This window comes from Filicampus tigris, chromosome 4 (genome assembly GCF_054856515.1).
Source record: "Filicampus tigris isolate MCC_2025a chromosome 4, RoL_Ftig_1.0, whole genome shotgun sequence".
Lineage (NCBI taxonomy): Eukaryota > Metazoa > Chordata > Actinopteri > Syngnathiformes > Syngnathidae > Filicampus > Filicampus tigris.
Window position 1 is genome coordinate 24,236,806 of NC_141220.1, and position 14,298 is coordinate 24,251,103.

Below are 14,298 nucleotides of genomic sequence, written 5' to 3' on the forward strand. Positions count from 1 at the left end.
CGCTAATCGTCATTAGGGTCGCGGGTGAGCTGGATTCAGCTGACTTTGACCAAGAGGCCACAACACCCTAGACTGGATGCCAGCCAATCACATTTAGACAAGTATCACACTCACAAGGCGTATCCCAAGCAGGTCAAGGCGAACATTTTTTTTCAGAATATGTTCTATGCAAGCCCACTAGTTAAAACAGGGCAGTCTGATAAATATTGCGTTTGTGGAATAAGTGTTAATCCACTTGTTTTTAGCCATCTCTAGGGGCGGCCATTTTGTCTTCTGTCAAAATTACTATAAAAATTATATTCACACGCAGAACAGGCATATTTAATAATAATATATAATGTCAAAACTGTATTTTTTTAATTAATTTGAATGACCCCACGGCAAAATAGCGCCCCTAAACAAACATGCAAACTATGCCTTCGGTTAAAGAGGAAAAATAGTCAACGTGAGTGTGCAGACCGTTCTATTCGCAAGACGTTTCGAGAAGAAATTTCTGGATATGAAGGTGGGCGTGCTATCGGTGTGACAGAAAATGCAGTAAAATCAGCAGGTTTTTTTTTTTTATCACGTGTTAATTCTGACAAATGAATTTCAGAAAAACCCGTGCGTTGACTGTACCTTTTTCCCCATACTTGACTTCACAACAGGCCGTTTGTCTTGGAGCCCATTGCAAGCGCGAAAAGGATGTAAAGCAAATAAAGATTAGATGTGACCAAATGTTTGCCGGCATCTACGTTCATGTTGCGTTTTGGCTTCTTGCGACCTGCGTGGACTCGCACCTCAGACAAAAGCCTCCATTATTTGCTCAGGTTTGTCAGTACTGAGCACGTCCGACTCAACTGTGTGGGAGGCAGCGGCGTACTCATAAAGATGGATGCATCGCCTTCTTCATCTCCTCACTCCCCCGCCGTTGTGCTTAATGGCTCCCGGGTGTACTATAAGCACGAGCTTTACACGCTAAGCTGTGTACACATTGAATATCGAATTTATGGCGATGATGAGCTGCGTTTGAGGGAGGGAGCCCATGAGCCTGACTTTGAAAATGTGTCTGGGCACGAAGGAAGAGAAAGTGGTGTGTGTTTGTGTGCACTGTACGCAAGGCTCGAAATAAGCGATTTTGCGTCGCAGTTTGTGAGGCCACATTTGCATTTTGTGCTTCACAGAGACACATTGAAGTGTAAAACTGCAGCGAGCGGGCACAAGGCGCTTTATATCAAAGAAATTTAGAGGCGGAAGCAAAGCTTCCGTTTCACACACAAGTGTAGGAGCATTCCGGATTAAAACCTAAAGTGACCACCTTGGCGTGTAATCGTAACACAAACAGTGGCGATACAGGATTTTATCAGCAAACTTTTAAATGTACAGTGTTACCCCACTATTTGCATGGAGAATATGGACCAAGCCCTTCCGTGATTCATGAATAGCAAAAATCCGCAATTGCGGCCCACCAAAAAAGGTTTGGAATTGCCGATAGATGCCACAAGATGGCGCCAAAGAACAAACACTAAATGGTAAAATAACAGGGTGGGTCGTACAGTATAAGTAAAGGAGGAAAAGTGGAACTATTCTAACAGGCTGCCTATTTATCCTCACACATACACACACACACATTAAATGGCATAGGCAAAAAAAAGATTGACAATTTAGTGTCATCCGTCAACTGTAAAACCGGCTTCAGATTAGTGCTGATTAGAGTTGAATTCCCTTATATGAAACATAGAATTTGGTCACAATGACTGTTTGAAAACTAGAAGCTGATCATTTTTTTTATTCTGAAAATTTGATTAAACCCAAACATATTTTTTTTGACGTTCTATGTAGGTCCACTAGTTGAAACAGCATTCTGATTAATATTGTGTTTCTGGAATATGAGTTAAGCAACAAAATCCACCCATCATCACACACCCTCACGGCTCAGATAACGACCAATCATAGCTCAGCTTCAGAAAATAGGTGAGCCGTGATTGGTCGTTATCTGAGCCCTGAGGGTCTGCGATGTCATTTTCAGTCGACAGAAGTGGCAAAATGGCCGCCCCCCAAGATGGCTAAAAATGGGTGGATTTTGCTGCTTAACTCATATTTCATATTAATCAGAATGCCTTGTTTCAACTTGTGGGCCTGCATAGAACATAGTTATGAAAAAAATTAATTTGGGCTGACTTCCGCTTTGAATAAAGTTCATCTATTCATTTATTCCATCTCATAAAATGTTTACCTGATGCCGATACTCGTCTGAAGCAACGTGCTGAGTCCGGACACAAAGAAGATGGTGCAGATGAGCTGGCTTTTGGCTATGTTGTTGTCACCGATGCAGAGCGGCTCGGCCAGGATGAGCGGGATGGCGATGATGCCTCCGAACGCCAGGACATAATGCTGCGACAGAGCGGAGATCTTTAAGTCCAGTCTTTAGACAAGTCACAATATCTTTTTTTGTATTAAAGAAATTACAGCAAAGGAAGCTCACTGAAAACATATTCAACTAAGACATTACCAGAGCACACTGCAATGTAACTTTCAAAAGCATCCCAATTAGACTTAATTTCTATGTAGTACATCTGCTTCAATTTTTAAAGCAAATATTGTTAAATTCTTGGTTAACGAGTACTTTTAAAAGCTGTTGTTTTTTTTTTAGGTTTGCGTCGATTACAATGTCTAGCATGTCGCATATACAAAGCATCACCTGAAGAAATACTAGCTTCACGGCGCACACAGCGATGTAACTGAAAAGCCCCAAGCTAGCCCGCAAGAAACAGCACATTGTATTTATTTTTTTTTTTCAACCGCACAAGTACGACAAGTAACACATTTAGCTTATGTGTACATGACTTGAACCTTATATTCATGTTGATTAATGTCATGATTGAAAAAGGCCGTTCTAGATGTCAGCGACCACGTCACAACGCACACGGATGCAATGTGGGATTGCAGTATCAATGATGAATTTCACCGCCCTTTCCTAACATTCAGGACGCAAACTGGTAAACTATTTGCTTTTTACGCACTGACAACAACCACATTGTTAATTGGACACGTGATATTAGAGGGAGGTAAGGAGATGGAAGTGAGTTAGGAGGAGATGGTTGATGGGGAGAGATGACAGCTGGGATACAGTCTGGAAGATGTTAAATTAGACATATGAGATCGTGCAGCTTTAAGGTGAATAACATTGATTTATTTATTTCACATTTATTCATTTGAATTACTCCAACAGAACAGTGTTTGCTTAAAGCGCCACACTTTACTAGCATGGGACCAGCACAGAAGCAGTAAGACTATGCTGTTTTCCACCTGCGACTCCTCCTTGTTTGTGATAATTGATGATAACTCACATTCTATTTTTGTTTAGCCTGAGGTGTTTCACAAGGTTTGTTATGTTGCCATAACACCTTACCATTTATCCACAAACAGCGTGTTATCTGTTTGGAGCTGAAATAGATACATACTGTGCCAGATTTACGCATATGAGCCAAATGGAGTGGTGTACCACTTGCACTTACATTAAAAACAGATTTAAAAAATCTTATCACTATTCTTTTCACTTGCACAATATTTGGCCTCAAAGACCATTGCATTCCCAGCCATTCGAGAGAACATCATGTAATGTCCTGTCAGTCATGATTGAAAACTGACTACGTGAACGCCAACTGCCAAGAGATTGCCGACGTCACAACCGCTTGAGTTTTCTTCATCAAACCTGTACAAACTAGCTTCGTTGCGCATGCTCAAAACATTCTTTAGCTCGTTTGCTGGCAGGTGATGATGTCTGCGCTAGCTGTGTTTTCATATCAGAGCTGGATATCGATCGCCTAACCGTCACAGAGTTTCCGTCTGCATTTTGAAACGAATCGCATGGTCCCAGTCGCTCAGAGTCAAACGGCGTTGAGAATGGACTGAACCTGTCCCCTGTCCCACGTCACACGCAGATGTGTCAGGTATTTTTGTTTGATATTTTTTTCTTTCTTTGGCGCCGTGTCTGCTCATGCGGAGCCTGGAGTAACGTGAAGATTACATTCTCGCGGCTGGTTGGCTGTCGCCGACGAGGGATGCGCTGGGACCGCTGAACAAATATTCAGGACTGTAACTTGGTGACGGTTAGGCGATGCCCAGCTCTTTTTAATATACAAAAACAAATCTTTGTTCCCTCAACGTGCATTTACTCTTATCTTGTGAAATCACCAATCATATTTAAATGAACTACTTTAGCGCTACTTATAGTGGTTGTCATTGGTGATTTTATGCAAGAAGTCAACTTGAATACTCAAGCAGTTTGGCAGTAAGAAGCATGACTCTCCTTTTTGGCGAATTACTACCAATTTCTTACGAATTACAATATTTGTGGTGATTTACAGGCTGAAAACATCTTTTCGGTGCTTCATTCCAAATAGTCTTGTACTTTTTTCCAAACTCCACAGTTTTCCCAGCTGATAAAGTGCAGGTGGTTGAAATGAAGGCCAAGCTGTCATCGTACCTCAAAGACACAGCCAGTTCCTTTCTAATGCTGCCAACGCTCTGTGTTCGCACCACACTGACGCTACGGGGCATTCAAACACATGCCGACTCTCGCCAGGATGTTTCTGTTCCTTTTCGGCCGCTGTCGACCGCTCCCCTTTGCCTGTTTTACAAATATTTTTTCTGGCGTTCAGCTTGAAATCATACAGATTCATCATGATCTCTTTGAACAAAAATTGTCAATATGATGGAGGGACTGTTCTCCACCAGGAGCCTCTAGCCGGCGTCACCGTGATGTCTTACCAGCTTTATTGTTTGTAGAAGGCCCAGAATAGATGACGAGAAACCATGCCCAAAGATGCATTGGAGATCTGTCATTTTGTTTTGAAGCGGCCATTGTGGGGGTCATTTAGCTAATTTCCAGGAGTCCTTTGAAAGCTGACTCCATAGAGAAATTTTGTCTTGCTACCAAATTTGAAGCATGTACCTGTATAGGAGGCAGATATCCAATGCTAAGTTGCTAAGAACTTGAGTTTGGGTCATTGCATGTGGTTGGGAAATTCTGGCAAATTTTGATGACTAGTTCAGTCATGCAAAGTTTGGGAAAATCCAACCCCCCCAAGCCACTTGACTCGAAACATGACTTTTGATCGACATGTCTATCATGCAATCACACCAAAAAAAAAAATCCTCAAGAAGCATGCTCAAAAATGCACAGGAAGTCTGCCATTTTTGCATGAAGCGGCCGTTTTATGGAACTTTTGCCCATTTTCTAGTGTTCCTTCAAAGGCAAACTTATCCTTGAGATTTTCTGCAATTGCTACCAAATTTAACCCACTAAGGCCTAAAGCACCTGGTGAAACATCCCTGTAAAACCTAAAAGCGACTTTAGAATCACCCTGTAAAAACTGACGTTTTCCTGGAAATTCAACTCCTACATAATAATTGATATCTCAACCCCTGTAGCAGAAACATAATTCCAAAAGAATTTGAGAGCTTAGACCTCTGAATATCTTGCTCATACCTGTGATATATTCCACAAACGCGATATTAGTCAGAATGTCGTGTTTCCACTAGTGGGCCAGCATAGAACATATTCTTGAAAAAAATATGTTTGGGTTGAGTTCCTCTGCTGCTTGTAAGTTGATGAAATATTCCCGATAATTCTTAAATGCATTATTTATCACAGTGCCCTGTTTAGACAAGTGGGACCATATAGAAAAATATTGCAAAGGCATGTTTTGACACTTATGTTAAAAAAAAACAAGACAAGAAAATTACAACACAAATAAAAAGCTTTAGAAAAGGAAATTAAGATGGTTAGTACTTTCGTCTCAAATTTTATTTTAACGTGTCACAAGTGTCTTTGTTTTGGCAATGAAGGCTGTGCATGACTTTTAACACACACAGCTAGGTAGAATGATCTGTTGGTATTTGTAGATTAGTCAGTAACTTAGTTTAGTTTGTAAGTCAGTTACTCAGTTAATTCGTTAGTCAGTCAGTTAATTACTGGGGATCCTCATTTACGTCCACATACTCATACGTCACTGTGCACACCAGCTCGGTCTACAGTACCTTTCGTAACTTCCGAAGTTTGTATGTCAGGGCCATCATAAACTGAGTTGATCGATTAGTCAGTCCTCAGTCAGTTACTTGGTTCAGTGAATAGTAGGACGAGGACACCCTATAGTGAGTTGTTAGATCACAATTTCAGAGGGGCCTCATTTTACAAACTAGTTTGTTACGAGCCGTATGTGACCCTAAAACAGGGCACCCTGTAGTGGTTAAAATATCTTGTTGTCCATCACTGTGTTTTTGACTTTTCAAGCCAAGATGAATTGACCTTTTCCAGAAGCTTGAGGTTCTGGAAAAACAGCACGATGAATTTACCTGGAATCCGAGCAGAATGCAGAGGTACCAGGGCGGCCGGTCGTTAAGAGCGTAGACCAGGTCGGCGGCCGAGTTAGCCTTCTCCTGTCGCGCCTCCACGTCCACCGCTGGCTGTTCGTCGGCATCTTTGTCCTTGGAAAGAAGCGCATCATCAAACTATTATAAATCGCCCGTTGACACACAATACATCAAAATAGGTCAATCCCACCCGTCAACAAGGACAGCACAGCAGAAGGTTTTATTTATTTGAGCCTTGATATGTATAATGGAACGCCGTCAATACTGTTTGGCTCCACCAAGAAGTAAATACTGGGCATATGCGGTGAAATTCGTATAGATTTGTGGCATGTGCAAGAAGGGATGCTATGGAATACTCTCACCGTACACTCTCACACATACCTCAAGTGTTTTTTTTTTTTTAGTCCCGATGGTTCCTACGTAACCTGTTGGTTACCTGCTTCCGTGCTTCTATTGTCCTGTGTATTTAATGACATATGTCTGGAATTTGTTCATACGTGTAGGTCAGAAACTCCCAGCACTCCTACTTCATGTCTTGAATCAAAACCGGAATCATTTTAGGGGCTTACTCAACCTCCAACATGTAGATCGCATAGAGATCTATTCTCATTACGTTTGTTGTCATTTCTATTGTACATGAAAATAACTGCCTGATGTAAAAGAAAGGATTCAGCCATACATCGAAAATTTTAAACCAAGCTCCAGTAAGTAGGCCGATTGACTGATTAGAAGTTTGAAGACACCTGTGGTGCTGGGATCTTTTCTAGGGCTACCATTTTTGTCCAAGGCTGCTCATGAGTTGTTTTTTTTTTTTTTAATATTCTGTTGAATCAGAATTATAGACAACCTCTAATTTTCATTGGTTAATTCTCATAAAATGTTTCTTTTTATATTACTTTTGTCAGATTCAAGTTCTTGGGTTTTTCTTTCATTAACACCGGGGCAGCAGCCATTTTGTCAACGTGTGTCACAGAGCACATTATTGTGTGGGTCTTAAATGATCAGTGAAAATGAGGTAAAACGTCTGGCAAAATGAGGCTTTGAAAAGGACTGGGAGTGAATCATGTCAGGAACTGGAGTCCTTGTGAGTCTTTACATTTTTGTATTTGTGTGTTTGATTGTTTGTCCTGTTAAATTAACGACTGGAAGTACTTCAGTGAGTGTGGATCTCCTTGCCCACGTGAGGGTGTGACATCACCTTTATTGCTCCATTTTAATTTTTCACTTCACTCAAGCTGGGGCCTATCTTAATAAACGGGTGGAAAAAACACAAAGCAAACTAGTTTCAGGATTTTATTGAAAGTTCATATCGCCCAGGTGAGTATTGTTTAGGTTTGTTTGCATCTACCCGTTGCTTTGGAAATTTAATGTCATTTTTATGAGGTGATTCCTGCAGCATTAGCAAATGCTCCACCGCCACCATGTGTTTGAGTAGCAGATTGGCGTACAACACAACCATGGCACGTTTGATGTGGTTTAGCCCCACTGGCAGGCATTTCGTTTTGATTTAAAGGCCAGAGATGAAAGTGTGACTCATGGCTTCCATTAGTCATTAATTCCAAGGTCAATTTAGCTCAAAGTGTCTGCAAATGAAAACCTTGTGCAACGGCGACTGCTTAGTGTTAAGGGCCTAGATAGAGCAATCCGACGTTGGCCAACTGTGACCGACGCCTACCCCCTGTGGCGTCGGGCCGGCTGTCGGCACGTCACGCTGGAAAAATACACCGCGGCGCTGACCGTTAAAGTACCTTCTGCGCACGCGTGAGATGTAATGCACCCTCCATACAATCGACGGCGGTAATCATTATTCCTCATGGGTAGAAAAATCCAACAGGAAAGCTATTGGCCAGGGGCGAACTATAAAAACTTAGACAATGCATTGAGCTGTATTTTTCGCTCACGATGAACTCCCACGCGAAGTAAACCCTCACGTTCTTGACACGGTATCGTGAAATACTTAAATTGTCAACCCTCGCTCTTGTACTTGTAAGCACATGAATGCAGCGAAGGCGTGCTCACTGTTTATCCGCATTTGTCACTTCCCGTTGGTGCTCCGAGCGCTGATTTGCTAGCTAACAGCCAATCAGAGTGACCAAATGTCGCGACTCACGAAGCCGATTCAACATGCTGAAACGCCCACCAGATGCTTCCTGACGGGTTACGACGCTACGACCGTGGTCACTACAACAATCAGACGCTTCCTGACCTCCGACGTCGGATTGGTGCATCTAGGCCCTTTGGGGCTCAGGTGGAGGTCCGAGCAGTTGTTGTTGTGACTGCACGGTCGTCAGCGGCAGTGGTTGCGCAACATTCGGACAGCTTTGCAACCAACGCAACATCGAGCATTAAATCTCTTTTGCAGCCAAATGGTCGAAAAGAGGATTTGATTCAGCAGACCCTTTAATTGGCTGAATATTGGGACTTATGTAATAGTTCTGCACCTAAAAATGATGATTGCTCTAAAAATCCTCTAAAAAAATTTTCATTAAAGTCAGTGTTTATTCCGTTTGGATTTTTGAAATTTTGAAAATGCTTCATTGTAGTTTTTATTAATTTCATTATTAGTTTTCATATATATGGAAAATATTTGTCAAGTGCAAAATTTTTTAAAAAAAGGTCAGAGTATTGTGTAATAATGTAAAAATCCCAAACTGTTCGGCCGTCCTGCTTCGAGATGGCCGTATAGTAATACGAAACACCAAACACATTTAAAATCAACCCTGAAAGCTCATGTATGTTCCAAATAAAAAAAAAAAAACATACACAAATGAGAAGGGTGTGTACACACTTCAAAGTTAGTTCTCTGGTCCAGATTGAAAAACTGAAAAACCTCAGCGCACACCAGTTGGGTGAAGCCTGGTCGGTGCCAAACCAGTAAAACCTGGTGCTCAACAAACATGCATAACAAATAATTGAACTCCGGTGCGTGCAAAACGAGTGAACCCTCTTGCGTACCAAACAAGGTGTGCACCTAACAAGTGTTCTTGGGTGCACACCAAACATGTACTGGTAAACAATGGTGCATACCATGGTTGCCTTTTCCCCATTCCTTTGCGTGAGGTCTTTTTAGCATTTTTCAAATCAATTTCACGATACAGTCTATTAGTAGTTTCAGAAAGCTACTTTTTTCTTTCCTTTTAAATTTCTTAAAATGTTTTCGTTTGTAAATGTGTTTAAATCTAGGCAATATTGATTCCTTTCAGTAAGTAAATAGCTTTGCCTTTGAATGTGTTAAGATGTTCTGTTTGTAAATGCTCAAATGTGCCATATTATAAATTTGACTTGACTGCCAAATGAGCATAACCCTAACCCTAACCCTTGTATACCAATCAAACCCTGGTGCGTTCCAAGAAAGTGGAGCGGGCCCAGGTCATTTTTAAAGTCAATTGCGGTCGTCACCAAATTGCTCAACCATTCTACATCATTTCATCTCATAAATGTATGTTAGTTTTATGCTAACTTATTAATGTATGTGAAACCCCGACCTATAGGCGATTACTATTTGGTCCGGCTTGACATATAGGCGGAGAGACGGATGGTGAAAGGGTACCCAGGCTGCCGATGGATGGTGATAAATGGACTGGCAAATTTTAGTAAAATGCCCACCTCTGCTCATTTTCTGATTTGACCGATTCAACATGCCAGTATAATAATTATCTTATTATACTGGCGGGGATAGGACTTAATTTGATCATGTAGAGTTCATCAGTTTCACATGATTAAGATGCGGTAAAGTTGACTTAATTTTCCTCCTCCAAAATAGTGGTCGTGAAGCGTTCCGCACGCCAAACGACCAATCGTTGAGAATGTCACACCGCACGGGCTTCGATGCGTCAAGACCACTGAAAATCGGCTACGAGACACTACGTTTGTCTGCGACATGTCAGCCCAAAATCAGGCTACATTCCTGTAGTCTGACGTCGGCATAAGTGTCTATAATTATTTATTTATTTATTTATTTTTTAATGAATCCGAGTATAATACGGTGGGCGGGCCCATTTTTGGCATCATCTTATACGGGAACAAATGCGTCTTATTTACGGCAATTTTGTGATTAAAATCTGCAATTTTATTTCAAGGTCATGTCATCCACAACCTGCTACAAGGCTTTGACACCAGTGCTTCACTCCGGTATTTTATTCTCTTATTTTCATGGACTTTTAAGTGATCTATCTCCAACATCCCTTATGTTTACATTTTCTGAACTCTTGAAACCACCCGCATGCTGGATCTGTTGTGTACCTGTCCTCACTTCACCTCCTGATGCAAGCAGATTGTCACGGCAAAAGAAATCCCTACTGGATCTTAACTAGGACCGGAGTTGAATATCTTCCTTCTCAACCTCGCTTTCCCGTAGATCGGCCATCCTTCGAGCAAGCGCTTTTTGACTTTTGAACTCCGGGTCGAGTATTCACTGGAGGTTGTTTTGGTACTCATTTGTTGTCGACGCCCTGCGAAAATGTACAAGTTTCACACGTGACATCCGAGAACTGTGGTAAAAAAGTGACGCAAGGGAGGAAAAAGACAAACGTGTTGTTTTGGTTGGCATAAAAGCGAGCCTCTTTTTTCGGCTAGATACGGACACGCTGACCTCCGTTGTCAGCGTTGGATACCACGTTCCGAATCATTGAGGAACATCTGGAAGGTGGAAAAGAATACGCCTGTGCAATTTCACCTGCATAGCACAAGGTTTTTTTTTTTTGTTTTTTTTTTGCCATTTCATAGCAGATTTTAGCTTTTGACTTTTGATGAAATCTGACTTATTACTTATTCCCAAAAAAAAAAAAGTGCCAGCAAGACACTACTTTATTTTCAACAAATTACTGCTTTTCAATTAGAGGACTTGTTATATAAAAAAATATATATACATGGCTATAATCTCTTGATGATTATTATTTTTCTACAAAAAAAGAGAATAAATCAGATTTGATAGCTTTGCATTTTGGGTCGTTGCCTTGTTGCGCGATGAAGCTTCTCCCGTTTAGTTTGGATGCATTTTTCTGTAAATTGCCAGACAAAATGGTTTTGCAGACTCTAGAATTCATTCTGCTGCTGATCCTGAGTTACATCATCAATAAAGACTTTGAAAGAAGATACAGGCCATACCCCAAGATGCAAACCACTCATCATCAAAATGAATAGAAAGAACGGATTGCATTTTGCAAAGAAGCACAGAAATGAGCCACAACAGGAATTTTAACGTTTTATGGACTGATGAGATCAAGATTAACGTCCTCTAACAACGTAATGGAAAGGCCAAAGTATGAAGAAAGAAAGGATTAGCTTGTGATCCAAAACACACAAGTTCATCTGCGAAGCACGGTGGAAGTAATTTCATGGCTTGGCCTTGCATGGATGCTTCTGGAATGGGCTCAATAGTCTTTATTGATGATTTAATTCATGATGGTAGCAGCGGAATGAATTCTGAAGTCTAAAAAAAAAAACATTTTGACGGGCAATTTACAACAAAATGCATCCAAACTAAGCTTTGTCATGCAACAAGTTTGGAAAAGTGGAAGGTCTTAGACTGGCCAAGTCAATCACTGGACCTTAACCCTGAGCATGCTTTTCACCTCCTGAAGAGGAGATTGAAAAGAGCATCCCCCCCCCCCCCCCCCCCCAAAACACACAAAAACTGAAAGAGGCTGCAGTAAAGGCCTGGGGAAAAAAATTCAGGTAAAGATTGCCATGTTTTGTTTTTTTTTAGTTTTGTTTTCTCAGTATTTCTGTGTCTCTCGTCAATGATTATTGTGTGCACCTGTGCATTCCACCCACTAGCCTTAGCCAATCAGCTCCCTCCTACCTTGTGTGTCTCGTCCAGGTGTTTCTCGTTGTCTCGTCAGTACGCCTGTATTTAAGTTTCTAGTTTTCGTTCAGTCCTTGTCCGATCGTTGTGTAGTACTAGTACAAGTTTTGATTTGTTCCCTAGTGTCTCTTTGAGTTTTGGATTTTTCAGGACTTTGTTTATGCTGGGTTTTTTTTGTTATTGTTTTTGTTCAGTAAGCCCTGTTTCTCCTTTCGCCCTACATTTGGGTCCTCTATCCCGCAGCCATGACGAGCCTGTGATGTCAATAAGTCGCATGTAATTATTGCAAGTAAGGGTTCTGCCGCCACATACTTTTTAAGTGCATTTAATAATGGTTTTTCCTATACTTTCGGTCACTTGAAAAGTGCGTGGCTTCCAACAAAAGGTGCTCTCTTCTGAGTTGTTTGACCCAAGTGGATGTAAATACCATACCAAAAGCTGGAATTCTGAACTTTTGTCTCATATTCATCTTTTGATCTGAAACTTAATTGTCTTCAGTATACAACAAAAACACATAGACCTTTTGTGTTCCAATACTTTTGGATGGCACAGTACAACCTGCACAGGTCTTGGTGTCAAAGTTGTGTATCACTAGGCATGTGATAGCGTAAGATGTCACCACATTATGAGACAAGTGTGTCTGGGAAGTTGCGTAAATCGACCAGAATGCTTCAGGCGCGCTGTCACTAAGGCTCACAAATTTATGGAGGCTCCCGTTCAAAGTTTACGCCCGACATCAAAGAGTGAGATATTTAGGGTACGGTTCAAATGACAAAATAGACATCTGCTACTTGGCCGGCATACACTCTGGTCCGAACGCTTTGCATTGTGCAACATGCAAAAGGTCATTTATGGATTTATGTTGCCATCTGGTGGTGATCCGCCTGCACTGCGGCATCCTACATTGAACTGTTTTATAAAATGGAGAAATAACCATAGGGCAGTAGGAAAAAGATGTATTTTTATTTTTTAGTTGTAAGAATTTTTGTAAATATGCCTCTTTTCAAGAAAAAGTAGTGGGTTTTTTTTTTCATTTTAAAAAGTCTTAAAACAATCATCTTGTTATAAAATATAAATTAAAAGTGCCATTTCACTGAATCGCTGCCATTTGTGTCCCCAGGAGGAAAACATTTTAATTTATGCATCACATTTCAAGTAATGCAAATGATATTTTGTGTTGGAACGCTTTTATGCATACAAATTTGGAACAGTGCAGTTTAACAAATACTGTTGTATGGTTTTCATTTTTGGAAGAAAAAAAAAATCCTGTTACCACTGAGAGGTTTGTTTTAAAACATTCAAGTTACTCTGACAGATGATGACTCAAAGATTATGCTGAGTGCCATTTCCATGTTGACCATGTTCCATTTATTAAATCTGAGAAAAACATAATTTGTATAATAATTTGGAACACGGTGTAAATGCATGACAAAATGAAACTGTAAAATATGTGCCCTGCACATTAAACTGATTGCATATTTAATCAAAACTATTTCAAAGATTCATGTAATAGTGCCATGTGGCTATATTTCAAGCATTTGTTGATTCTATGCTTAAAAACTACAGTACCTATTTTACTTGTTACTTCGTGTTACTCAAATGAGGAGTTTCAGAAAATCAATGACAAAAAAATATTAGCAGAATGCGTATTGTCAGATTTAGAGTTGGGGGGGGGGCAAATGTTAAGTTTGCTACGAGAGAATTACAACATTCCCATATGGGAGCGATCCTATCGTGAAATTGCCCATAAACGTGTCTATTGTTGTGTTAAGTGAGATTATGTGCCATGCAGCGTCACATGCGTATGGATATTCTTTAAGCGCTATTAATGTCAGCGACAATTTGGTCCAATTAGTCATCAAAACTGTTGACACTGGAACAAAGCAACGGTAGTGTCAGCTGTCATCCAATTAATGGCTTCCACGGGACAAATGCAACACTAGAATTGTAAACCCGCCAAAACCTCACCGATTATCCGCTCACAGTCAATAAATCAGACACAACCGCCCTTCCCGCACCCCGACTGCAAAAAAAAAATGGAAAGATGAATGGGTTTCTGTTCATTCTCACAGCTGAGAATCTCCATTTGTTACAGTGAGCGTATGACACAAATTCACACACAAACAAGTAGAAAG

General features: G+C 40.8%; 1 protein-coding gene and 1 long non-coding RNA gene across 2 annotated transcripts in view; one reads left to right on the forward strand and one right to left on the reverse strand.

Moving 5' to 3' along the window:
* LOC147149034 (uncharacterized) overlaps window positions 1-14,298 on the forward strand; it is a 78,974-nt gene that overhangs the window by 51,655 nt on the left and 13,021 nt on the right. The gene's annotated exons all lie outside the window — the stretch shown is intronic.
* Window positions 1-14,298, reverse strand: part of LOC147149035 (solute carrier family 23 member 2) — a 41,787-nt gene that overhangs the window by 21,833 nt on the left and 5,656 nt on the right. Inside the window, exons 2-3 of the mRNA XM_086028866.1 lie at window positions 6,340-6,471; window positions 2,216-2,373 (exon numbers count right to left, since the gene is read on the reverse strand). Coding sequence (XP_085884992.1) covers window positions 2,216-2,373; window positions 6,340-6,471 — 290 coding nt within the window. The remainder of the gene's footprint in view (window positions 1-2,215; window positions 2,374-6,339; window positions 6,472-14,298) is intronic.